At 40.7% G+C, this 27,918-nt stretch overlaps 1 protein-coding gene across 9 annotated transcripts in view; it reads left to right on the forward strand.

Annotated features, from left to right (window-relative positions):
- The window catches only part of LTBP1 (latent transforming growth factor beta binding protein 1), a 321,387-nt gene that overhangs the window by 256,800 nt on the left and 36,669 nt on the right, over positions 1-27,918 (forward strand). For all 9 annotated transcript variants that reach the window (XM_075924972.1, XM_075924973.1, XM_075924974.1 and 6 more), the window contains 6 exons: positions 3,479-3,604; positions 8,227-8,370; positions 16,238-16,420; positions 18,271-18,351; positions 24,505-24,633; positions 26,042-26,182. In XM_075924972.1, the coding sequence (XP_075781087.1) occupies positions 3,479-3,604; positions 8,227-8,370; positions 16,238-16,420; positions 18,271-18,351; positions 24,505-24,633; positions 26,042-26,182 (804 nt within the window). The remainder of the gene's footprint in view (positions 1-3,478; positions 3,605-8,226; positions 8,371-16,237; positions 16,421-18,270; positions 18,352-24,504; positions 24,634-26,041; positions 26,183-27,918) is intronic.

A 27,918-nucleotide genomic window follows, 5' to 3' on the forward strand; every position in this document is an offset into this window, starting at 1 on the left:
GAATTCATTTTAATTTCAAAGTGTGCCAAATGGAGCCATTTTTTTACTTTTTCCCCTTTTTCAAAATGTCCTACATATTTTCTATTTGCCCCCACCTCCCAAAAAAGTAGGTGAAATTTTTCCTTTACAAAAAAAACCCCTACAAAAACTGGCTTTAACTAGTTATAAAAGACTTCGAAGTTTGAGTTAGTGAAAAGGCATGACATTTTTACACAAAAGGAACCATTTTGACAATGTCAGCAGTTTGGGATGAGACAGTTTTGTTTTAGAAAAGAGTCCCTATATTTTTCTTTTAGAAAATTATTCCTTACAGAGTCCTTTCCTGCTCCCTAAAAGAAAAAAAAAAAAGTTAAAAATTTCAACCAGCTCAGTGTTACACTAAGACACTCGGATGCATCTTCAGCTCCCCTTAGAGCGTGTGTGTGCTCCCCATCTTATAGCAGAGGGGGTATGTCTACACTACCCCGCTAGTTCGAACTAGTGGGGTAATGTATGCATACCGAACTTGCTAATGAAGCCCGGGATTTGAATTTCCCGGGCTTCATTAGCATAAAGCCGGCTCCGCCATTTTTGAAAGCCGGCTAGTGTGAACCCCGTGCCACGCGGCTGCACGCAGCACGGGCTAGATAGTTCGAACTACGTAGCCATTCCGATCTATCTGTACGCCTCGTTCCACGAGGCGTACAGATAGTTCGGATTAGAAGCCTAATCTGAACTATCTAGTCCGTGCCACGTGTAGCCGCGCGGCACGGGGTTCGCACTAGCCGGCTTTTAAAAATGGCGGAGCCGGCTTCATGCTAATGAAGCCCGGGAAATTCAAATCCCGGGCTTCATTAGCAAGTTCGGTATGCATACATTACCCCGCTAGTTCGAACTAGCGGGGTAGTGTAGACATACCCTGAGTTTTTAACTTCTTTGCAGACCTTCCCTCAGCGCACTAGCTCGTCTAAGGGTAGTGTGTGTATGTCTCCTTGAGCCGTAACTTACTACCAGCTGTAGTATAGATGTACCCTTGTGGGCTCTCCTGAGCTTACTCAGGAAGTCTGTGATGGAGCCAAGAATTGAGCCTATGTAGCCAAAGTAAGAAAGAAAAAAAAATTTTTAACCGATTTTTTTGGAGTGTTGCAGATATTTAAAACTCTGATCTTAATGATGTTTTAAAAATCCTATGTTACTAAAATGGTAAGATCTGCATCATAATTTATGTATTAATGAAGCTGCTGTAAGTAGGACTATTATTGACTTTTAAAAGTATCAATGACACGCAGACCCATAAATAGAAGTGAATATGTTAAATCTCAGCACACCACTTCTGAAAGGTTGCTGAGCCCTGCCCTCCACCATCAGCCCCCTGCCCTGAGCCCCTCCTTAAGGACCCCACCAACACCAGGTAAATGTGCTAGTATTAAATACAACAAAAATGTATTACTTAATTTGAGTGCAATGTTGGGAATATTACATTAACATAAGTATATATTTACACATTTTTACATAAAACATATGCATTAACAGAGAGGATAATTAAACATTGGAATGGCGTAAGAGGTGATAAATTCTCCATCTCTTGAAGTCTTTAAAAGAAGATTAGGCATCTTTCTAAAAGAAATTGTGTTTAATGCAGGAATCAGTGGATAAAGTTCCATGACCTATGTTTATGCAGGAGGTCAGACTAAATGCCTTAGAAGTCTATGAGGGAGGCTCTCCACCCTTCTCCAGTCCCTTTATGACACTTAAAGAGGCCAGAATAGCAAAAAAGGGCTCTGAAGTCGCTAGCTCCAGCTGAGGGAGAACCTCCTTTAGAACAGCTTCTGAGGCAGATCACCAGAGGCTGTTCTCCGAGTATTTCTTCACACGACTTAGCATAGCAGGAGTTCTGGGCTGGGAGTGGGCCTATGAATGGGATGTGTGTGTTGGATAGAACCATTGCCTGTACCACTGAAGAGTTTCTGGGTAGTACTGCTGCTGGAGGCAGTCAGTGAAAGACTTCCTAAATTTAGGCAACCATTTTAGGCACTGTGACCAAGTGACTCGGAGACCTTAGATTTTCTTGACCCCTCTCAATTGGAGTTTTTAAAGTTGTGTATTTTTAAGAGACTTCATATCATTGCTTAGTGATCTGTTTCAGGAGACGAACAAGGCATGTCTTTCCCAATTCTTTTAGGCCTTTGGTATTGTAAATAATGAGATGTTGACACAGTTCTGAACACTAGGAGAGGCAGACACTTACATGTGCCCATTCTTTCCTTTCTCAAAGATACTGCAGAGTAGTATTGTGGACATGCTTATCTCTCCAAAAGAGTTCTCTTATATTCAAAATTCTGTTCTGTCAGCTTTTCAGCTCAATGTTTTTTTTCTTGGAGTCCCTCTATAATTTACTCTTTCTCAGTTTCTGTATAATTTTACTTGATATGACTAATTTCACATATAGCTGCAGCCTAGATTTGTCACATTTAATTAATTAAAAGGATTCACATCGTCCTTTGAAATGCAGCCACCTCAGCACCAGAACACTGAAAGTGTTTCACAGTGGCCAGCATCACTACTTAACATTTACAATAGCTTTTAGAAATGGAACACAGAAATTAGTTCTCCGCTTGAATTGAAGGGGTGATTTAGGATGGCAGAGTGTAATAGCCCAAATTGGGGTTTAGCCAGGATACTGGGGTTAGCATTCCGACTCCTGAAAAACATGCCATGAGATTTTTAATGACCACAAGCAGTCAGGACTTTGGTTTTAGGTCTTATTTCAAATGGAGATGAAAATAATATATTCACAAGATTTATAATACACTTATGATAACAGACTGCTCTCTGCCACCAGTAGCCTTCTTATAGGTTGATGTGGCAATTGAGTCAGAGAACAACAAAAGCTCTGTGCTATGCTTTAAAACCCTCTTATGCCCTCCAAAGCACGTGCTTATGTTCCATTGACTTCAATTAGACTTAAATAATTCTTAAAGGTAAGCACTGTTTTGCTGAATCAGGGCCTCAGTATGCTAGCCTTCTGCACAGACATGAACTTAAGCCATATTGTTTGAGGGACACAATAGAAAACACTAAGAGAGTTCCACTTACAAGAATTCTATTATTTATGATATTGTGTTGGATCAAACTCTAATGTTATATAGAGGATGATGGCTAGAATTTGCCAGTCATACATAAGATGCCACCCAGAAGATTAAAGTTAGGATGTTGCTTCATTGTTTGTCTGCATGCAGTTGTTGTAATAGAGTAAATCTGAAGCGTGTATTGTGCATAACTATTATATTGTTTTAGTAAACATGTATTTATAGATGCTCATAAGTTAATTATTTGTAGAGTATTATCTGACTAGTAATGGTTTTGTTTCTTGTCCCTTGTGTTTGTTTCCTTTAACATCTACTGACACTAACTGTACCTACTTATAGAGATGTAATGGTCTGCCTGTCAAGTTGCCTTTTTATTATGTCTGTCTGATGTTAACATGTCTTCTTTGCAGATGTGGATGAATGTGAAAACAGCACTCTGTGTGGCAGTCATGGGTTCTGTGAAAATTCACCTGGTTCCTACCGCTGCCTTTGTTACCAAGGGTATCAAGACCCACAGGATGGGCAAGGGTGTGTGGGTGAGTTTTTATATTTTCTAATCAGTGCTGCATGTATCACCGGTGATGAAGAAACGATTTCAAAGGAAAATTAGTTTCTTCATAAAATTATTTTAACTTCCATCGTTTTGTGTTAAATTTGCACCATTTTGGAGTAGACCAGTATTCGGATATGCTTTGCTCACTAAACCCAGTATACCATGTGGGTGCTTACTGTTTAGCTGCGTAAGCAGAATCTGTTTTTAGGATTGGAATGGAAATCAATGGCAAAAAGCTGAGTCACTCCTTTTTATCTATTAAAAAAACATTAAACCACTACTTTGGCAAATGCCAGGCCATTCACAAATATAAATCATTATGGATTGACTTTAATACTTCAGCTTATTTAAATGCAACATCTGTTTAGTCTCTTAGTTGAATAGCCAGAACTCTGTACTACCTCCTACAGGAAATATAGTCTGGCGTGTGGTATAGCCTGTCTGAATTAAACAGCACACCTCCTTAGAAACAGAGAGTGTGTTTGAACAGATTTTAACATTACTTTCACGCTCCAGGAAAGACACCTATCACTGTGAAAATATGTGAGTATTCCAGAAGTGTGTGAATACTACAGATTTCTCTAGTGAGTAATAGATTTCCAAATCTGTTGTTAATAGTGGTAATTGGACTTGAGCACCATTTGAGACAGCACAGGTTTCTAATATAAAATTAATACCAGATCAACAAACGGTATTCATTAAGCAATTTTTTCAAACTAGATTCAGGATAAAACACACTTACCAGTAACATTGAGCTGAAGGAAAATGAGGGGAACGAATGTTAAAAAGGGGGGTTTCTTATATTCTGTAAAAATTGGTATTACTGAAGAATTCTTCTGGTTCTCTTTTGGGACTCAGCTGCAATATGCTGAGTATTCCCTCCTCCCATTTAAAAAGAAAAACAAAGTTTTGGACCTCTAAATTATTTTCCATTATCATGCAACATTTGCTACTCTTAACATCTGGTATGGGAGCACTGTTACAGAGAGAGCCGGTACTGCTTTTGAAATTAATTTCTGTGTGGCAGACGAGATTCACAGCACTCCTTTCATGCAACTCAGGCGGACAGTACAAAAAGAGCTTTAGAGGACCAAAAACTGACTGTAGCTGGACAGAAATCCACAGGAGCCAAAATGCCAGCATAACTGGCTTGTGTACCACTCCTTGCAGTTCTAACATTATATGAGTAAGGGAGTATGGCCAGAGTTCATGGCTCCAGATCGAGTTCAACTATTTCCAGATGGAACCAAGGCCAGAGTTATAACAATAATGGGCATAAATTTAGGAAGGCATAACTAACAAGCCCTACCCTTGTTGAGAAGCTACACAAACAGAAAACTCAATAATAATGGGAGTTTGAACTATCTCCATGACTGGGTACATGTCATGGGTGGTGGGTGAAAGCCCAGCTGGGGAAGGCGAACCCCAGCCCTGCCCCTTCCACCCAAGGCCCGCCCCCTGCCAGAGCTAATCCCCGCCCACCCCCAGCTTGATCGTTGGCCACCTGGAGAGTCAGGGCTGCCATGCTGCAGCCCTGGCCCCAATCCAAGCCCTCTCTGGTGGACAGGGAACAGGGCTGCCGCACCCCAGCCCTCCCGTCTCTGGAGCAGCCAGCCGCCATGCTGCAGCCCTGGCCCCAATCCAAGCCCTCTCTGGTGGACAGGGAACAGGGCTGCCGCACCCCAGCCCTCCCATCTCTGGAGCAGCCAGCCAGCCTTCTCGGGTGGCTGGGGCGTGCAGGCAGTTTTGGGAAGTCTCTGCCTTCCCTTGCCTACATTACCAGCCTCCTGTGGTACATGTCCTTTCAGGGTGGGATGCGGAGATAAAATTGCTAGATGCCATTGCCATTGCAAATTGCCATTAAGTTTACTGCATGTGTGCACAGTTCTGGAGAACTGGATGTATGCTTTGCAAATGGCTACATGGTGGAAAGAAAAGGGATTTTGTTGTGCAGGTGAGAAGTCCGATTCTGTTTTGGTTTTCTGATATTTGGGTTGTAAGGCCTGTTATCTGAGGCCCCAATTTGGGAAAGCTCTTAAGCACATGCTTCAGTTAATCACTTAAGGGCACATTTAAATCCCATTGTCATAAACACATTCTTGGGTGCTGTGTTGAATAGGGATGTTTTCCTAGATTGGGGCCTTCAGCTAGTGTGAGTGCTAATGTTGCTTCAACCTGTGATTTCCTTAATTTTAGGAGTTGAATTGAAAGAAAATACTTTTCTGCAGAATTAATTCTGAGAGAGTATTTTTCAACGGTATGAAATATAAACTCAGACAAATGAAACCTATTTGAACTAATCGTAATAGGCTTGGCAAAATTCAGTTTAAATAGCTAGTCAGTTGGTAAACGCTGAGCTGACAGCCTGAAGCCAATGATAAAACTATTGGTGGCAGTTAGTAGGAATGCAGCCTGCAGGGATTGGGTGTCACCCACCCTGAAGCAGTGCAACTGCAGCCTCGCTGTCATGGACCCGCTTCCTCACTCCTGTGATAGTGAAACTGCAGAAGTCTCTCTCTGCTACCACAGGACTGATGGCACCTGATTCCTGCAGATGCAAGCTCTGAGGAAGGCTGAGCAGAGACCGATGGCTAAGATTGAAAAAAGAGGGAAGAGAATGAGTCTCCAGCCACAAGAGAGGCCACCCTGATGCTGAATAGTTCTGTCCCTGAACAGGAAGCCATTTGGAGCCAGGTGGCCTCTGCTGAGGCCAGGGACTTGGCCTTATGGCCCTGGCCAGAGGTCTCTTCTGTTTGTGAAGAACACAACCTTCCCCTCCTCTTGTGCCTGGAAGGGTCAGGTGTCACCAGGCCCAGAACTATGCAGGGAGCCCTCTGCAGCTGTGCTCTCGTGGCCCCATTCTCTCACTAGCTAAGAGCAGAAAGCGTGCAGCAGTACCTCACAGCTTCCTTGCAGCCTTGGCCAGGGAGTTCTGCTCTGCTTGGCCAAGCCCACAGCCTCCCCTGCATTTTAACAGCCATGTAGGGAGCTCCCTGCTACCCCACTTTCAGTGCTGATTTGGACATGTAATAATGAGATTAGTAGAGATACAGGTTAAACCTATTTAAACCAGCACCCTCAGAACCTGACCGGTGCTGAATCAGAGAATTTGCAATATTGTCTAGTGCATTACTAACACTTCCACTTTCTATTGGGCACTTAGAAGACATTTAGGAGTAAATTGGAGCTAAATAACAGCACACAACACTTTAAGCCAGAACTGGTGGCTGTAAACAAACTTTATGAGATTGCAGGGAAACTTGGCCACATCCATAAGTGGACATCTGGCTAACTAGTTTCTCATGCCAGACCATAGATGTTGCTGAACTATAGAATACCAGAGTAGAGAATTTCAACCTGTATTGGAAACATTCTAATGTGCTAGCAAAGGATTTTGATGTAAGCAATCTCTCAAAGACGTTTTCATGGAAAATATGTCTTTGTATAGTTTGTAAACCGTGTTCCCCAATATAGACTTTTAACTTCTTGATATGCATCAAACAAAAGAAAATAATTCAATAAATTTCTAAAGTGTTAACTTAGCTGTTAAGGTAAAAACTTATAAATAGTATATTATATGGCTGCATATTTATTTTGGTGGATAAAAGATGACCCAGTATGCTTTATTACAAATACTATACAATATATAGGCAATTAAATAGATAAAAAATATAAATTATTAATCATAATGTAATAATTTTACAGTTACATAGTTAGTGGATATGCTGTATTGTGGACAGTCAGATGTAAAACTCCTATAGATTTCAGTGGGAGCAGAGTTAAACCAGTGCTGAGAATTTTTGGCAATCTGGTGTCTTTCAAACCATGGACAACTTGCCTTTTCATAGTATTTAGATGAAGTTAGAAGTGTTGAGAGCCAAGATTAGGACTCATGGAATATTTTTGGTCCCAGGCCAACAGCTATTGAAAATACTGTGGTTCCTGGCCCTTAATGTGGAAGAGAAGACTTGCATTGCTCCATAGAGACTTCTCTAGGTGATACCAGAATAATATTTCTGAGCCCCAGAGCAATCTATAGTGTTTTGTGGGTGAGGGATCTATTACAAAAAGGCATTTAGAGGATAAAAAAGACATGCCCCAGGATGGCAGTTTTTCAGTGGGTGGGGAGAAGAGAATTCCATTTGTAGACCAAGTACTGAATCCTGCCATCATCTACTTTCTGAACTCTTTGATTTTACTGAGCTTGGAAAGAATGACAGCAAGTTTTGGCACAATATCTGTTAAATAAACTAAATAAATACTGTGGGCTGCCTGCTGTCCTGGTAATAGCAAACATAGCTCAAAAGAAGTCAGTATCTTACATCGTAAAAAATGGGTATGAGGGAAAGGAAAAAGTTAGGACCCTGGTCTACCTTAAAATCAACACTAGCCTTTAATAATTTTACTGTTATTGTCAATGGCCTTTATCTCCTCAGGTGAACAAATTTCCTTAGGAGTCCACTTAAGCAGTAGTCAGGTTTTGATTGTTCCTCAGGGATCGCCTCTGTTTTTCCACAGACAGTATTGGCAAAGGCAGAGCAGGTAAAATAAAGAGCTGTCAGTGATGGAGAACGTGTCCAAATCAATTTCTGCTTCATTCTCCAGATGTGAATGAATGTGAAATGCTGAGTGGAGTATGTGGTGAAGCCCTCTGTGAAAATGTAGAAGGCACCTTCCTGTGTCTCTGTTCCGATGAAATCCAGGAGTATGATCCAATGACCGGACAGTGTCGCTCCCGCACAGCAACAGGTAAAATACTAGTGACTTTGCTTGCAGACATAATGCTGAATATCATGCTGAATCGTCGTAAGGATAAAATATTGTGAAAGGCTGTAAAAAAAATGAAGTTGTAATAAAAATGTTGTACATTTTGATTTTATTTATTGCTGTAGTTAAATCAGTTAAAGTATATTTTAGACCCCTTTTAAAGCATGGTAACATAATGAGCTATTTGTGCTTTTAGTTCAGTTATTATTGAACATGATATAAATCATTAATGACAAAAATATGGTCTGGATGTTCATGAAATGATCTCAGAGCTTTTTTTCCACACACTGTCAAAATTGGACCCCTTCTTTGGCCAATTAAGAAACACATACTTTATTATTTTCTTTCCTCTGTTAAGGTTCATCACAGAGGAAGTTCTCGTATAAGAGACCTGAAAATTAATACCCAGTGGGAGCCCTTTATGCTATATAATTTGACTAATGGGATAAAGGAGTCTATCTCTTGCCAGGGAACACTTGAAGCTGATATACATTGTAAAGGACAGAACATCTTACCTTTCTTTTTTTCTCTGTTTACAACTAAAGAAGAAAAACACTTCCTACAATCAGTGTTTCAATGTACAGGATATTACTTTGTGTACTATATAAGAGACAAAGCACATAATGTTCTGGATATCAGGATAGCAAACTCTTTTCTCATTCAGCTCAGATGGGTTCTGTCTGAGTCTGAAGATCCTAGGAATTGATCACCCAAACAAACTGTGAAGTGGTGATATTACTGACTCTATGGGAGAGTTTTGGAAAACTCTTATGGAGTTTATAGTGTGTTCATTTTTCTTTAACATGCCTCTTTTCTGTTTTCATTTCATGCTGAAAATTAATGAGACAATGCCAGGTATGGCTGACCTTTCCATGGGTGTGTAAGAGCACATGGACTTGGCTCGGTCTAGTTGTTGTTTTTCCCCAGAGTACATGGAATCTGCAAGGCTAGCGATGACTAGGGTGCTGGGCCAGTGCCACAACCTTCCATGTAACAACAGAGCAGGGAAGGAGTCCATGCTACACTCATGCAAAGGTCATTCTTCCTGGAGCTTTGGCCTGCTAGGTGCATGAGTCAGGAGCAGTGCTTCTGGGAGCTTCTGCTTTGGCTGTGTGCTCCCTTTGCACCCCCTTATTTAACTTGAATGAGAAGACGTATATCTTGTATGCCATATACTGTTGTAAACATTAACACACAATGTTACACATCTATTCAGTCTTTGTATATTTGTTTTTTGTATGTTTTGCTATTTTGCAAATGTCTTCCCACTCCCGCTCTACTTAAACAGAAATAGGGTGCCATTTCTACTGAAAGTAAGGGCAGGGCCTCAGTGAAAAATAACTTTAATTCAGAGATTTTTTCCACATGTGGCTAAAGGCTGTTCCTTCTGTATGTTCACACTCCTCTTTATTCACCGCGGGGAATCTAGAGCTTTTTTTATTTGGCAGAAGTTCATTTATTATTTCCTTTGTCCTGAAATGATCCTGTCAGTATATGAACATTCAGCTCCTTAGTTCCAGTCATCTTGTATTCCAGTAGACATTTCAACTCAATACAGAATAAATTTAACCAAAAATTGAATGTTCACGTTTCAAAGCACCTGTTTCTCTTTTCTTTTTCTTTTTTTTTTTTTTTTGGTACCAAGAGTAAGAAACAATTCATGGAAATAGCCAACACTATATTTTATAAAACAATGGATAGTCTAACAGCACCTTAAAGACTAACAAAACATGTAGATGGTGTCATGAGCTTTCATGGGTACACACTACTTCTTCAGATGACTAGACTATATTTTATATCAAATAAAAATCTGCTGGACTTTTGCACAGTTTGGTATGGGGGAGGGGAATCTTACATTTTTTATTTACTGAATATGTTTGTGTATCCTTTTAACAAGTACATATAAGATTTATTTTATCATGGATTTTTCTGCATATTAGTAATGAATCATTGACATCCTATCATAATTATTAATAGCCATAAAAGAAAACCTGTTCCATTGTCCACTTAGAATCCCAATATATGTGATTACCTGTACTGACTTCAAAAGCAGTGTAGAATGTATTTGAAAAAGTGTCTGTCTTCTATTAGCCATTATAGAATATGCATTTTAAAACAAAAATTGAAAATCTAAACTTTATGCATAAAACATAAGTAAATTACAGTGTGAATCTGTCTTATATACACAAAGGTTAGCAAAAGAAGAATTTCAGCCCCAAGCCCACCACGGCTTTAGTTCAGGGGGAACCCTGACCTCTGAAGTCAATACGATTGTGATATGTCTCTGGATCCACCTGTGCCATGCAGTTGAAGGATCAAAACCTTAGGCTGCAACTCCATCTTTTTCTGACCTTGGAATATAAGATAATGTGCTCAATTACTGGGGCGTTCTGAATAGTGGATTAACCAGTATTCATTAAATAAAAACATTGTGCACTTTTGGCATCCAGAATATGCTATATGTTTACTCTTACACTGGTTCTATAAAAATATGATCTCACCAAAGACCAAATTTATAATGCAAAAACTTGTGAAACTTTAAGAGCTGAAAAACAAATATACAGCCAACAGTGTTGTAAAGATGGGATTCTCGGGAAAGTTGAGATTTTGGTGACCAGGAGAAGATGAGCCAGAAAAAAGTCTTGTGGATGTTTAATAGTGTCCTCTGTTTCTACCTTATTAGTAGTGAAGCAGCTCAAAAACATCTGATCTTAAAAATGATTATACTAATTAACATAGCTTTGTAAATGTACATCATTCCTGATCAATAACATTCCTGCACTGCAGTCTTGGGTCACTCTTGAACAGAGACTGCCAATGACGTCAAACTGTTTTACGTGGCTTTGTAATCTGCATTAATGTTTGTTAGACATTATACTGAGTCTGGTGTCCAAATCCAAATCGCATGCTTTTAAGTTTCAATGGAGACCTTTCACACTATCATTTTTTATAGTGCTAATGATGATGAAAAATTACTACCAAATAATTTTTATTGAAATATATAGTTGTTCTTATTTTACCCAAGCTAACTGTGGGAGTCTGCTATTCAGGTTTTTTAATGCATAATAATGCATGTCTTTTTTGCACACACAGCCTTGGATGTGCATGTACAAATTCCTGATTTACACATACAGATGCCCAAAAGAGAGGCATCTTAATTTGCCATGTGTGCATTTGCATTACACATTCTATAGTGCATTACATATAGAAGAACATACAGATGCATATTTACAGGTTCTGAGCATTTGTATTGCTTATGTCATTTGGAGGCAAAGAACAGTGCTATAAAGTTACTTATTTTAGATACTCTCAACTGTTTACATTTATTATTACAATAATAATTTAGGGCACAATTCATCGATATTTTAATATTCTTATTTTAAGTATATACTTCAGTTGCATTGATGTCTGTAGCACTTAATGTTAAGAATATACCTAAGTGCTTTGCTGGATCAGTGCCATAAAAATATAAAAAATATCTTTAGTCTATATTTAGCCCTAATCTTTTTTTCTCTTATGGAATGGAAAGCGACCATCTAGGAAGGAATACTGAGGAAAGGGATCTAGGGGTCATAGTGGATCACAAGCTAAATATGACTCATCAGTGTGACAGTGTTACAATAAAAGCAAACATGATTCTGGGATGCATTAACAGGAGTGTTGTGAGCAAGACACGAGAAGTCATTCTTACTCTCTATTCTGCTCTGATTAGGCCCCAACTGGAGCATTGTGTCCAGTTCTGAGCACCATATTTCAAGACAGAGAAATTGGAGAAGGTTCAGAGAACAGCAACAAAAATGATTAAACGTCTAGAAAACATGACCTATGAGGGAAGACTGAAAGAACTGGACTTGTTTAGTTTAGAAAAGAGAAGACTAAAAGGGGACATGATAGCAGTTTTCAGATATCTAAAAGAGTGTTACAAGGAGGAGGGAGAAAAATGGACTTAAATTGCAGTAAGGGAGATTTAGGTTGGACATTAGGAAAAACTTCCTAACTGTCAGGGTGATTAAACACTGGAATAAATTGCCTAGGGAAGTTGTGGGATCTCCATCACTGGAAATAATTAAGAGCAGGTTAAATAGACATCTATCAGGGATGATCTAGATCAGAGTTTCCCAAACTATGGGTAGCAGTTACATTTCAAAAGGGTCGCCAAGTGTCTTCCCAGGTGGCTCTGCCTCCCGCCCCCCACCTTTCCTCTGTTTTGGAATTGCCTTGGGTCACCAAGTCTTCTGAACCTTTTCCAGATGGGGATCCATTTTGACAATTCAGGAACTGCTGATCTACATGATGCTGGTCCTGCCATGAGGGCTTGGGGACTGGACTTGATGACCTCTTGAGGTCCCTTTCAGTTCTGTATTTACAGTCAGATAAATGTCTATATGTGTATATCTTGAGTTTCTTTTGTTTGTTACAAGAAAAAAGATTGAAAAATGTTATTGTTTTAAACCTAGTCAAACAGATGAAGTACTGCATTATACCATGGTTCCTTAGGAGAATAAAATTTCTAATTTTTTACAATGAAATAAACCCCCCAGAAATAACAAATTGTGAGAAAAATATCTAGGAACTAATCAATTTTCCCACGGAAGAATAACACCAAAATATCTTTCAAAAGAATCTGTTTATTAATCAATTAATTTGTGTGTGTGTGTGTGTGTGTGTGTGTGTGTGTGTTTGTGTCAGAGAGAGAGAGAGAGAGAGAGAAATTATGAGCTTGCAGATACAGACTGGCCTTTGTAAATTTTTTTTTTTTTTTAAGATCTATGTCTCATTCACTTTCCAAACATTCATGACGCCTGCTTGACTAACCCTCAGTCACAGCTGTGTAAACAACAGACTTTTAAAGTGCTGAACAGATAATGGGAGGAGAAACCATCACATCAAATATCAAATGGGAATAAATAATCACATGATGAGATTGTTTCTCCTTCCTCCTGGGACAGCCTCCAGTGCTCTTTCCCTTGTAAATGGTGTGAAAACTTCCATGGTGTTTCTGCTATTTAAGCCTTTGGCTCTGATTCAGCTAGACATGTGGCATATATCCAAAGAAAATGTATAACTTGGTGTCTAACGTACTGCTCTCTCACCTTGGAATAACAGATTTAGTTCAGTTGAGTTTCTGCGACACATGATAGTCTTAATTTGGTTCCTATTGGACATCAGCTGATACCACAAAACCATCGTACTTTATGAAATGCAGTACATTGTGGAAAATTGTAATTATCTGATGAAGGGAGACCACAGATTAAACTAACAAAGATGAAATAGCACTCAGCTGGGTGTTTCCTTTAATGTACACTTACTTACATTGGCAAAACAGCAAAGGAGAGTTTGCATTGTTGGTGGTAATATGGTACTAACACTGAACAGAGATGTCTGCCAGTCCCTCAAACTCCACAAGCTAAAACATTCCCTTTTCTAAATAACTTATTTAGAAACAAATTTGAATGTGTGTTTTGAACTTAAACATTAGATGGACTTACTGTTTTGGAAACATGAAAAATTCAAGTGCTGTTTCCACATTCCCTGTTTCGTATTGTGATTCTAAAATGGCCTTGCTGTACAACCTCCTAAGATATTCCTTTATCTTGAAGGAGAACCAGTGCCTTTTGACTATGGTTTGGGAGGTCTAGATAAGTTTTCTTGTTAATTGTGTTAGTAGTAACTGTGTTTTGTGGCGTAATCAACTAGGTATTTCGAGATCTGTGAGATCACAAGTTTTATAGATGTGGATGAAAGACTAGACTCAGGGTTAGCCTTAGGGCAAATGGCCTTTTGGGTGAACTTGTATTTTGGTGCTTTTAATCCCATGCTCCCTGCACTGTGCCCCTTTGAATTTAACTCCGACACTTCCCTCCTGTGCACTTAGCCTTACATTGTGCCTTCTTTGCTCCAATCCCTGCACCCCACCCATGCCCCTAACACAGGGGTGGGCACAGGGGCCTCCATGGGCTGCATGTGGCCTGCCAAGAGAATGGATCTGGCCCACAACCACCCTGCCGCTCCCCAGGCCAATCGAAACCTGGGGACAGAGGAGCACGCAAAGTCTGCTCCTCACATCAGGGGCATGCGATATCACAGGGAATGGCAGTTTTATAACTGCTGGAGATTCTCTCTAGCCTCCTCATGCTCTCCTGCCCCCGTGCCTTGATTGACCTGGGGTTGGGGGAGCGTGCGAGGTTTCCTCCCACTGTGGCACCTAGACAGGAACCACCAGCTGCACCGTAACTCAAAATAAGATACACAATTTAAGCTATGCAAATTGCGTATCTTATTTCAATCTTACAGGCAGTCCCCGACTTACGCGGATCCACACTTACGAACGGGGCTTTCTCACCCCGGAGCTCGTATGCAGCGGTCCCGCCACCTGAACCTCCGGGGCGAGAAAAGCCGCTCCTGGTGCCCCTGGTCTGCAGGAGACGGTCCCCAGCAGACCAGGGGCACTGGAAGCAAAGCCACAGCGGGTTCCCGCGCTTCTGAGGCTTTGCTCTGGCAAAGCCTCAGAGGTGCGGGACCGCGACGCGGCTGCGGCTTTGCTCCTGGTGTCTCTGGTCTGCTAGAGACGGTCCCCAGCAGACCAGAGGCACCGGGAGCAAAGCCGCAGCCGCGGCGGGTTCCTGCGCTTCTGAGGCTTTGCTCTGGCAAAGCCTCAGAGGTGCGGGACCGCGACGCGGCTGCGGCTTTGCTCCCGGTGTCTCTGGTCTGCTAGAGACGGTCCCCAGCAGACCAGAGGCACCGGGAGCAGCGTAGGTAGAGAAGGGGCGAGAGTAGACGAGAGCTGAGGAAGCGTTGTTCTAGGTCAGCCATAAAAATGTTGGCATATTGTGGGGCCATGTGGGTGCCCATAGTGGTGCCACTGGTCTGGAGGTATATATTGTCACCAAATCTGAAATAATTGTGCGTGCGGATAACGTTACAGAGCTCAGCAACCAATTGTGCTGTGGCATCATCAGGGTTACTGTTCCTGACAGCTTATATTCCAGCTATGTGTGGGATGTTTGTGTAGAGAGCCTCTACATCCATGGTGGCTAGGATGGTGTTTTCTGGAAGATCACCAATGCATTGTAGTTTTCTCAGGAAATCAGTGGTGTCATGGACATAGCTGGGAGTGCTGGTGGCATAGGGTCTGAGTAGAGAGTCCACATATCCAGATAGTCCTTCAGTGAGAGTACCAATGCCCGAGATGATGGGGCATCCAGAATTTCCAGGTTTGTGGGTCTTGGGTAGTAGATAGAATAACCCCGGTTGGGGCTCTAAGGGTATGTTTTTGTAGGGAGTGTCCTGAGCAAATGGTGCAGTTTCTCAGTGTATTCCTCAGTGGGATCTGATTTTGTATGTCACTTAGGACAGAATTTTCAGAAGTATTGAGCTCTTGTCTTCCTTTGAAATCGGTGGGCACTGAAAGTGTTGGAAATCAGACCTTTTCACACTGTCTGTGCCTCACTTTCTGCATCTGTAACAATGTTTGCTAAACCTTTTGAAGCTTTAAATGAAAACTGTGTGAAAAGCACTTCATAAGTGCTAAGTATTATTTTTAAAATAAAAGTAGAGGCATATGCATGACTTAAACATAGCAGTAGTGCAAATATGGAAGCTCTTCCAACATCTAAATTTGGAAACAGTGGTCTGGGAAATTTAGGGGAAAGATTTTGAGAATTTCTGCTGTTCTTTACAGGATTAAAAATAATCCACTAGATTTTTTTTTGCTGACACATTTTTCTCTCTGTGAACTCTGACCCTGAAGATAGAAAATGGTCTTTCAACAACATCATGCAGTTGCTTTTCTCCTGTATCACTTGTAAAACTGATTCATTTGACATGTTGTTTATATTTTCATCTTTAGATTTACCAGTAGATGTTGATCAACGTGACGATGAAAAGAAGGAATGCTACTACAATCTAAATGATGCTAATTTTTGTGATAATGTGTTGACATCCAATGTCACCAAACAAGAATGCTGCTGTACTTTAGGTGCTGGCTGGGGTGATAATTGTGAAATCTTCCCATGCCCCGTCTTTGGAACTGGTAAGCAGAGATTTTCCATCCAGTGATAATTTCTGGAGGGTTGTGCTTTTATATTTGTATAAACACCCTTGGCTTTCATGAGGGCTGTTCATAAAGGACCGTTTCCTTTAGCAGCTTATTCAAGTCTTAGCTAGGCAAACTTTCTAAGCACAGGAAGGCAATCTCTAGTGTAACTCCACTGTCTTCATTGGAATTACAGCAGGGATAAATATGGCCCATTATTTTTCTATGGACAGTATTATCTCTAAATGATTTTTAAAGCAACAATATTTCTGATACAAGCTTTGCCAAATGTTATTGTAATGTTTCAGTTCTATTTCTTCCCAGAAAGTTACAAATTAAGATGTATGTGTTTATATTTATGAGCCTGACTGTCATTAGTCATAGCATCTTATCTTATGCAGTAACATGAAACATTAGATTTGATATATAACATAACATTAATTTTACATTCTGCTGCCTACTGCATAATATAGTTAATCATGCTGTCTACAACAGCATTTTTTAGCATTTAGATACTAATTAGAAGAGCATAACCATATGGTCTTTGGCACAAATATTGATAATAGTACTTAATCACAGTGTGTAAACAATGATGGCTGATATTCAATATCCAGCTGGAATAAATCATTTAAGATTAGAACATGTGTAAATTCTTTAGAATGCAAGAGATAATTTTTAAAAGAAAAGTGATTTCTTGTTCTCCGTTCTTATCTTTGCCATATCTTTGAACTGGTGAAACTCTGCCCACTGCTGTGTGTTTTGGAAAGAGTCACTATACTTATAAATATAAAATGAGGTTTGTTTGCATTTGAGCCTATGTCATCTCCAACATCACGTAATTAATTTCCTCTGTGAGCCAGATGATGCGGTTCCTATTCAGCTCCTGCTGAGGCAAAACTCTAAAAGACAATGGTTAAACTCCTGATGAAATTAATGGAAGATTTTCCCTGTGTTAAAACTGAAATATTTGACCAAAAGTAGGGCCCTAACACATTTATAACCATGAAAAACATGTCACATACCATGAAATCTGGGGTTTTGTGTGCTTTTACACTACATAGATTTCATGGGGGAGACCAGTATTTCTCAAGTTGGGGGTTCTCACCCTAAAGGGAGTGGTGGAGGAGTCACCAGATATTTTACGGGGGGTAGCAACGCATCAATTCCTACAAGTGTCAATGAAACAAAATACAGGACTATGTAGCACTTTAAAGACTAACAAGATGGTTTATTAGATGATGAGCTTTCGTGGGCCAGACCCACTTCCTCAGATCAAACAGTGGAAGAAGTGGGTCTGGCCCACGAAAGCTCATCATCTAATAAACCATCTTGTTAGTCTTTAAAGTGCTACATAGTCCTGTATTTTGTTTCAGCTACACCAGACTAACACGGCTACATTTCTATCACTATTCTACAAGTGTCAATGACTTTCATGCAGAACAGATGTATACCAGGGGACTTATAGCAGCAACACCCTGTACGTCAAACACACACTCATATACACAATAACCTTGTGACACTCACACTCACACACAACTCCTTTTTGAGTCAGGACCCCTACAGTTACAACACAGTAAAATTTCTAGATTTAAATAGCTGAAATAATGAAATTTGCAATTTCAAAAATCCCAAACTGTTAAAACTGACCAGACTGGACCATGAATTTGGTGGGACTCTAGCCATACATATACATAGGTGTATAAGACTACACGAAATGAGAATTAGAAAGTAGAATACAATTTTAAAACGCATTAGTGAACATGAAAAGTTTATTATCTGTTATAGTTCTAGATTCGTAAATAATTGCTTTTTTTCTGGTATGATATTTTGTTTTATTTCTCTACCAGCTGAATTTACTGATTTGTGTCCTGAAGGAAAAGGTTTCATCCCCTCTGGTGATTATGGAGTCACTGCACAGAATTACAAAGGTCAGTAAGTACCAGTTAGATGTAGTAACTTGTATTAAACATTTCAAAATTCTAATAATAATGTATGTAACCAGCCATGTCAACATATTATTTCAATTTTTCAACATGGCAGAAACATCATTTTGAAGTAAAATGTTACTAACTTATGGTAAACCTATATTTAACATGTGAGACTGTTATAGTTCTTTGTATTGTTATTCACGTTTTACTCATTGTATTCATTTTAGGTGCGAAACACACATAATATTTTCCCTATATTCATCGTATACTGTAAGAACAGATGTTTAAAAACACATAATTCTAAAGATCAGCTTTTCCTCATGGATAAGTAGCATTAACCAATCTTTAATTTACAAATAACAAGTATATTTAACAGCTATTGGGAGATGTGGGGAGAGGGTTCTGTCCTATATTATCATGCAGGCTACAAGGCGAATGAATGATTTTTACTTAAATTATTCTGAAAATTGAAAATAAACATAGCAATGATATTTTGAACATAAATAAAATAAATCTGTGAAAAAATTGATATTTCTGGGTGGGAGTGAAATAGAATATGTGCATGGACGAAACGTTGGTACTGTATATAGGAGGAGGGGGAGAAAGGAAGAGCAAGATCAATAAAATTCCTTTGCTGAGGTAGTGAAGGCTGAAACTACTGTTAATAATTCAGGAATGAGAGTTTTTCACAATGTGTGGTATAATGCATTGTAATTGTATGTAGTTAGAAGGAAATCTGCATAGTTGCCTTGACTTATAAAGTAGCTGTGTTGTTACATAAAAGTTCATTTGTTCCTATCAGAGTTGGAGTTTTACAGACCAAATATATAACAACTCTGAATTTAGTGTATATATTCAAAGTACATTAAAAATCCAGTATAATGTAATACTTACAGTATCTGGAAAGAGCAGTAGCATCACCTGGTTAATATGTTTAACTATGCTAGCATTGCCAATAGCTAAGTCAGAAACACAGTCCTTAAATGTTATCCCAGATAGGGCCTTATTCTGAGAGATGATGGGCATCTGCTATGTCCATTCAAACAAATGGGAATTACAGGTTCTTAAGCTTCTCAGGAAAAGGCTACTATTTTTTTATATATGAATTCGTGATGAAGGGTTGCCCAGTGTCTATGTGGCATAGGACTGGGATTCAGTAGGCCTGAATTCAAGTCTCTGCTCCAGCACAGGCCTCCTGTGTGACCTTAGGACAAGTCAGTTCATCTTTTTGTGCCTTACTTCCTCATCAGTAAAATGCAGACAATAGTACTTTCCTACCTAACAGGAATGTGACTAGTATAAATATATTAAAGATTATGAGGTACTGAGATACTGTGGTAATAGAGACCTTGATAAATTGACAGATAATATAGAGATGAGTCAGAAAGATGTCATCATTCTCTTTTTAAGTATCTGCAAAAAATCTAGTGGATCTACAGCGGACTGTACAGAACTGTGAAATCTAGCTTGAGTAAAGTTCTGTTTGGATGAAGCAGTCATCCAGTGTAATTTGTGTCTTTGCTATGCTTATTTGTTCTTTGCAACAAAAAATTGGAACCCTTGATATATATCTCTATATACATCTGAGATAAAAAGCTGCTTTGCTTTGGTTGCACTGCCTTGCAGTTGATAATAGCTTTTACTGCTAAAAGTATTAAAATGTGGAAATTAAAATATTTTATCACTAGATATGTTTTCCAGGAAAACTCTCACCTGTTAACAAGTTTTTGCATTGTATAAGTTTTGGCAATATCCTTATAAATGGCAGATTTACTGTGAAGACAGTGGATCTGCAACTGAACAAATGATTCTGTAAAGTGAGGCATTTCTCTCTCCTGTTAACATATAATGTATTTATTTTGCTTTGCATGCTTCAATTTGTAGGAGTAACCCATACAATTTTTAATTTGGAATTCATTGCAAAAACAAATGTATGTTCCTCTTCCCAAATCCCTAGCTCTCCCACTTTTCTCCTAAATCACATATTCATTTTCCATAAGAAAAGATGGACAGTCACTCAGCTATGTGAATTTTTTAATTAATCACTGAAGTGATCTTGTTGCTAAACGATCAAACTTAAAAAAATATTTAATGTTTAAAATTTCTTAGTGGCCAGAAAAGTGGCTGTAAAAATATTTTTATAGCCCTTTTAGCTCTTCTGGAAAAGTAAGTATTTTAACAATTCATCTTTAGAACTGTTTAGCAGATGGAAAAATAAGTTCTCTGCTAAATTTTTCTGGTACCCTTGTGTAAATTTAGAGTGACACTGTTGAAGCCAGTGGTTTAACAGTAGGCTAATCGAGTTCAGAATTTGGCCCAGTTTATTGAATATACAGTGTACCTTTCATTCTTCATTGTATTTCTAACACCAGCCTCGTTTAAACAAAGTAATACAATAAATATTCAGTAAACTAAAAGAACAAGTAATGGAAAAAGGAAACAAAGTCCAAAAGTAACAAAAGAAAAAAAAAAGAGCTTGATAAAACTGTAAAAAAATAGGTGGGTGTTAGCATGGTTTATATATTTCAGTGAAACCTTATTAAGAGCACAAATTCATTTTAGATATTGTTGATTCTTAACATTAAGAATGTGCTTCATTTTATGGTTAAATGTAGAGTATAGTTTGACTATCGAGATGTACTACTACATACTGCCTGCTTCTGGGAAAAGATCTCTCTAGGCTAAATTGTATCAAATGCCTCTGATATAGTAGTGATAAATGTCTTATAACTGTATGTAGGAATCGTAATAATTATATCTGTGTGTAGAAAATCTCTGTTGAAGTCTCCTAAATAAGTGCAGAACCAACAAAATAAATTCTGACCACTGCAGAAAGTAACTTCAGGATTTTAGATCATTTAGACCAGGGGTGGGCAATAATTTTTGAAGGGGGGGGCACTTCCCAAATTTCTGAAGTGTTGTGGGCTGCCCTGGAAGGGGCGGGCCCTTGGGTGGAAGGGGCGGGCCCAGGAGACTTCCCTGTGCTCCCCCACCCACAGACCCTGATTGTCCTCGGGGTGGGGAGAGTATATGAAGTCTTTGCCCCTTGCCCCCTAGCACCTAGACATAACCACCAGCTGTTTTGAACAGCTGGTGGTTCCCTCTGGTGCTGCTCGCTCCTGGCAGAGGGAGGAAACTTCACATGATCCCCCATCCTCATGTATCGACTGGCCTGGGGGTGGGGGAGCATCAGGGCAGCCGCAGGCTGCATCAACTGGCTTGGTGGGCTGGATACAGCACATGGAGGCTGTCCCCTGGGGCAAGGGATTCCGGGTGCAAGAGGACTTGTGAGGGAGTTTGGGTGAAGGAGGCAATTGTGACCTGACGCACAGGATTGGGATGCAGGAGTTTGGGTTGTGACCTAGGGCAGGGGACTGGAGTGCAGGAGTTTGGGTTGTGACCTAGGGCAGGAGGGGATTGTGATCTGGGGTATAGGTCTGTGAGTATGGGCTCAGGAGGGGGTAGAGGGTTTGGGTTATTTGGGGTAGGCGGTCTGGGAAGAAGGGAGGGGCTAGGGTGCCAAAGGTAGGCTGTGGCTGGGAGCCTTACTTAGGAGGCTCCCAGGCAGCAGCCCAGCACTTTTCTCAGGGAGAAGCCTGCCCCACCCCTGCACAGGCTGCAGGGGCCATGTGCTCTGTGAAGAAGAAGCTGAGGGGATGGGGGAGTAGTGCTTCTTCAAACAGGCAGCTCCCATTGGCCAGAAACCAGTCAATGGGATTGTGCTAGGAGCAGCGCATGAAGCACCACTCTCCTCCTCCCTCCTGTTCACAGTTTGTGGAACACAAACAGCCCAGCTGCCACTTTTCTGAGTGGCATACAGGGGCGGGACAAGCAGGGGAGTCTGCCTGTGGCTCCCTGCTGCGTCCGTGGGCCAGATCCAGTGGCTTGGCAGACCGTATTAAGCCCACCGAAAATGGTTTTCCCAGGCCTGATTTAGACAGTGAAGGAAAATAGATGGGGGAGGGGCTCAGTCAGCAAATGTGTAGGGACCAAAATTGCAATTATAAGGAGCATGGTCAGGGTGAAGTGTTTGGTCAAATCATACAGTGGTAATAGAATGATGGAAGTAGAAAAAGATGTTGCTCACCCATGGTGGAAATGTGATGGGCAAAGCAGACCATGCTGGAAGGAGAAACATATCATCCTAGCCAAATGCAGGTAAAGATGCATACTGTACACCTGTAGGTGGTACATAACAATCACAAATAGAACTGGGCCATAGAACTGGGTCCCAGGTCATATCTATTAACAATATTAGGACAACCCATCCAGCAAGCTCTGCTGCTGTTCACTTATATCCAGTGCTTTTTTTGTGATGGTACTGCCCGGTATGCAGTACCAGCACCTCCAGTCAGAGCTCAACAACTTTTCAGCACCTTTTCCCCTGGAGTACCAGTACCGTTTTGGGGTTTGTTTGTTTGTTTAACAAAAAACCACTGCTTACATCACAGAAACTCTAATCAAAGAGTGAAATCCTCCACTGATGGAGGAGACATGACCACGATGACAGATTTACATATACATAGACAATAAATTGTCTGTGGAATAAATTACCTTAAGTTATGGACTCTTCATCACTGGAAATTTTTAGGAGCAGATTAGACAAATACCAGTCAGGGATGGTCTGGATGGTGCTTGGTCCTGCCAGGGGTGCAGGGGACTGGACTTGATGACCTCTCAAGGTTCTTTCCAGCTGTAGTGTTCTATGCTATGATAATAGCTGAGCTGAGATGGTCACAGAAGAGGAAGTTCAGTCCAGTAGAACAAATAATATGTAGAAGACACATTTATCTCTGCTGGTCTATTCTGCTTGAACCTAAGGACTGTTGTGAAGCACAAATACAGGAGGTGCAAACTGCAACTGTGCTGTCAAGTTCACATAGCCTGGACTGCGGGGAAATGTTTTTTATGCCTGAATATATTTCAGGGTATTTGAGCTATGGCTCCTCTGCCCTGCTTAATAAATTTGTCATCTGTTTTCCCTGCTCTAGCCTAGGGTTTTTTATCTCTGTCAGAAGTGTAATTTTGTGCTGATTAGTTAACTTTTTCTTCCTTAGCCGCAGTTTGCATCAAGATATATAGGGTTGCCCCGCTGTATTCTGGATTCGACAAGAGCTGTTGTTACTTGCTTTGTATATACAATGTTTTGTGTGACTTTGGAAATTGGATTGGTTCACAGTCCAGCGTGTGAAACATCTACAACATTGCTTCCACTTGTGCCTCCCACTAATTTCAATTGGCAGAGTAAATCTAAAAACTTCTTTAGAAGCTTACAAGCTCAGTTTTAGCACCCTTGCACATGTGGCACAGTCCATTAATTTGGGAGTCGCTACCTATAGAATAAAGAACTGCTCATCATGAATAAGGGTGACAGAATTGAGCCATATGTAAATTCAGTAATATTGGATCTTATTATCCACCTTATCACTGTCCAGTCTGCCCTGAGTAAGATCTGATGCATAGCCGCAATATGCCAGAATCAGACCAGAGCATAAATGGTTGTTCAAAGTCACAATTCCCCCCCGTTACCTACTTGCTCTGGGAAGGAAGGAAGCTACTTCACCCTTTTCGTGGAATAACTATTTTCCCCGGTGCTTTCAGCTAAGATACTCTGGTCCCCAAATAGGGAGGCAGAACCAAGGCTTCCGCAGCTCTCTGCCTCCACTCTCAAATCATTTGCTCTTGGTGGCAATTAGCCCCCGCTGGGCTCCCAACATCAAGAGCAGGGGTCGGCAACCTTCAGCCCATGTCCAATCAGGGTATCCCACTGGTGGGCCATGAAACATTTTCTTTGCATTGACTGTCCGTAGGCACAGCCTCCTGTAGATCTCAGTGACTGTGGTTCACCGTTCTCTGCTAATGGGAGCTGCAGGAAGCAGTGTGAGCTGCAGGGACATGCTGGCTGCCATTTCCCCTGGCTCTCATTGGCCTAGAATGGTGAACTATGGCCACTGGAAGCTGTGGAGGGCTGTGCTTCCAGATGGTCAATGTAAACAAAATGTCTCGTGACCCACCAGCAGTTTACCCTGATGGACTACGTGGTAAAGGTTTCCAACCCCTGAGTTAGAGTGACAGTCTGAACTGAAGAGTAAGTGGGACTTGCTCTGTAGTCCCTTACATGAACGAAGGGCTGTAACTTTGTATTCTCTACAGACGCAGATGAATGCCTGCTCTTCGGACAAGAAATCTGTAAAAATGGCTTCTGTCTGAACACACAGCCAGGTTATGAGTGTTACTGCAAACAAGGCACATACTATGATCCTGTTAAACTCCAGTGCTTTGGTAAGTTTTTTAAACTCTGGTATGCAGATGGACATGATAAGCAGAGTCATGCAGTAAAAATGCAAGGCTGGAATGTGGTATTTATCCGGAGCTCGTGGTAAGGAAAGTTCAGAGCTTCCTGTAGTCCTGTAGCATTTCTTCAAGGAGTGCAGCGTGCTCCCCCTTTCTCCCTCCTGCATGGCTGGCCAGCTCTCTTGAAGGACAAATGGAGGTGGAAGATAGAACCATGACTCTGCCTACAAACCTCCCTTTTCAGCAAATTGCTCCCAGAGGTTTCCTTATCAACAGCAGCACTGTGCTCCCCAGAGAACAGGAACTACAAATCTCAGTGTTATTTCCATGGGATGCACAAGGTGACAGAAAGCTATTCTCTCTTTCCCCAAATAATGCTGCTTCAGTCGACTGTATACAACCTAGCTTTTTGCTCTTTGTACACAAATCAGGCACTGAATGTCTGCATGTTTTATCCCATTTTAATTGTGGTAAGTATGCCATTTTTAATACAATAAATTGAATTAACACAGTGGCTTTTTTTGAAGTACAGATGTCTCCACAAAGAGTTAATATGCAATGTGGAATTACAATTCAGGTCATTGATGTAATATAAGCATGCTCCTTTTAGCCTGCAGAATCTTTTACACCTTTATGCTTGCCATTGGATTGAAAGTTATTCATATGCATGGCCCTGACTTTTGCTGTTTAAGCAGAAAACCACGAATAACAATGAAAGGAAGTAATATTTGAAACCACAATAAGAGATCCTTTCACCTGGGGTTTCTAAGACTATCCTCTACAAAGATATTTTCTTTTCTGATTTAATATCATTTAAGAAAAACAGCTTGCTGTTTTCATGGGTCTAAATTCTTGCTTTCCCTCTCTCTGCCAAGCTTTGGAGAAATAGATGGGTGTCCAGAAAGGAAGGTCCCTTTCTCGTTGCAGAGGGTCCTTTAATCATGGTGTTCATTAATGGTCCTTACAGCTACCAAATAAAAGGTCAGCATGGATGCACTGTCTCAGGAATCAGCCCTGGGTGCAACTAGCATACACAGAAAGTAGTGTAAGGGTGTAAGTAGTAGAAAGGGTGCTCTAGACATGCCCACATGGGCCTCTGAAGCACCACCACATATTTTACTTATAATGCTGCTCAGGTTTTAAGTGCAGTAGGTAGCATCCTGCATTTCTCCCATCAGGGTGCTCCGAGGAGGGTGAAGATGCTACCTGACTCCTATTCCACCCCCTGGGCATAGGTACAGGCAGAATTTTTCATGCTGTAAAATTTGTATTTGAGCTAATTAAAAGCTGGCACTCGGTGAAATCTGTCTTTATTTTAAGAAATTGCAAACATTAATTTACACATGGCATCATCACTGGTGTTGATTTTTCTTGGTACGTTTCTTCCATTTTAAAGATACAGATGAATGTCAGGATCCAAACAGCTGTGTGGATGGCCAATGCATCAACACTGAAGGGTCCTACAACTGTTTCTGTACCCACCCAATGGTTCTGGATTCTACAGAAAAGCGATGTATCAGACCAGCAGATTCGAATGGTATGCTCCATTATATGCATTATACTGTTCCTGTACAGGATCAACAACTGACACTGTTGACCATGAGGTGTTGTAAATATGGCTGCAGACCTTAGCAATGGTAGACATGGTTGCTCTGATCCATCCAGAGGACATCTCAGATGGTAGTCTTGGGTAGTTTTGTATCTACGTTGAGAACATTTTCATGCGATTCCACAGGGTTCCTTGCAATCCTAAAGTATATATGGGACCATTGGAACTGCTAATGAATAAACTTGGTTTGGAGTATTTTTAATACATGATGACACCTAGCTCTGTATCTCTGTCTCTTCCGGCCTCAAAGGTGAAGTGACACCAACCTTCCCAGCTCCTTACTGATATTGGGATATGGATGAGGGCTAAGACTCAATTAAGACAAAACAGAGATGGTCATTTTACAATAAAGGAAAGATACAGGAGTAAATAGTAAATTATGTCAGTGCCTCTGATTAATTAAATAGGGTATGTCCCAGCTCTTATGATAAAATCTAAAGAGTTGGCAACACTGATTACTGTCAGTGTTGTAACTATGGAATTCTACAGCTTTATCTGCATCATACACATTTTTTAAAATGTTAAACGTATTTAATTAATAATGGTGTGAAGAGCAATTAATTTAAGTGTCTGTTGAATGCAGCCAATTAAGTATTATGGAAACATCCTGATGGTTAAATTGAGGTACTAGCATAGACTAATTAAACATCTGCATCATTCGCTATAGACCGAGTGGTTGGTTTGTGGATCGTACAATAAGCCTCTAATAAACCATTACCTAAAACTCAACCACACCGCCTTGTTTTAACTTTAACTAAAGTATGGAGAAGGCTGTGTGGGGCTCCTGCATGAATGTGCAAAGAGGAGAGAGGACTCAAGGGTCTCCAAACAGAGCATGCACTAGGACTAGCCGAAGAAGAATCTTTGCAGTCAGGAAGTTCAGATTGCTCCAGCCTTTTAACACTGTTGATATTAGCCTCTCTAATGTAGAGGTGGAGAAAACAGGGCTCCATTACATTTGCATTCCTTGCCACCAGCATGCAGAAGTTGGTTGTATATCGAGTATATTGTAATTGCACCTTTCTTCCTCCTTTCAGCTCTCTGGAGCTCAAAGAGGAAATTCACTGTATCTTAAAAGCACAATGGAACTTTAATTCTATTATCTGAAGCCTCTGGCTTTATGAGCTGTAAAAGATGGTGGTTCTTCGAGTGATTGCTCATGTGCATTCCAGTTTAGATGTGGGTGCGCCGTGTGAACAGTTGCTGGGAAAATTTTCCTTAGCTGGATACCGTAGGTTGGCAGGGGATACCCCTAGAGTGGCACCAGTATGGCTAGGTACATAGCACCCTGCCAACCGTCCCCTCCCTCAGTTCCTTCTTACCGTCAGTGACAGTTGTTGGAGCTAGGATCTCTTGCTTAGGGCAAGCATACTTTCCCTAGTTGCTCTTGTAGTTAGTTTTTCTAAAGTGTTAAGTGGTTGTTAAGTTTGCCATGGGGGCTCAGTTTTTGTTTTCCTCGCTTGGGGGCTGGGGCATGCCTCAATTCCCTGACTTCAAGTAGTACAATGTATCAGGGACCCCTCTTGCGAACAGCTCCTGCATCAGGAGGTGCAGACATTTCTTGCAATAGGAGCAGTAGAGGAGGTCCCTCTACAGTTTAGGGGTATGGGGTTTTACTCCCATTATTTCCTTATCCTGAAAACCAAGGGTGGCCTGCATCCCAT

The sequence above is a fragment of the Pelodiscus sinensis genome, chromosome 3 (assembly GCF_049634645.1).
Source record: "Pelodiscus sinensis isolate JC-2024 chromosome 3, ASM4963464v1, whole genome shotgun sequence".
Classification (NCBI taxonomy): domain Eukaryota; kingdom Metazoa; phylum Chordata; order Testudines; family Trionychidae; genus Pelodiscus; species Pelodiscus sinensis.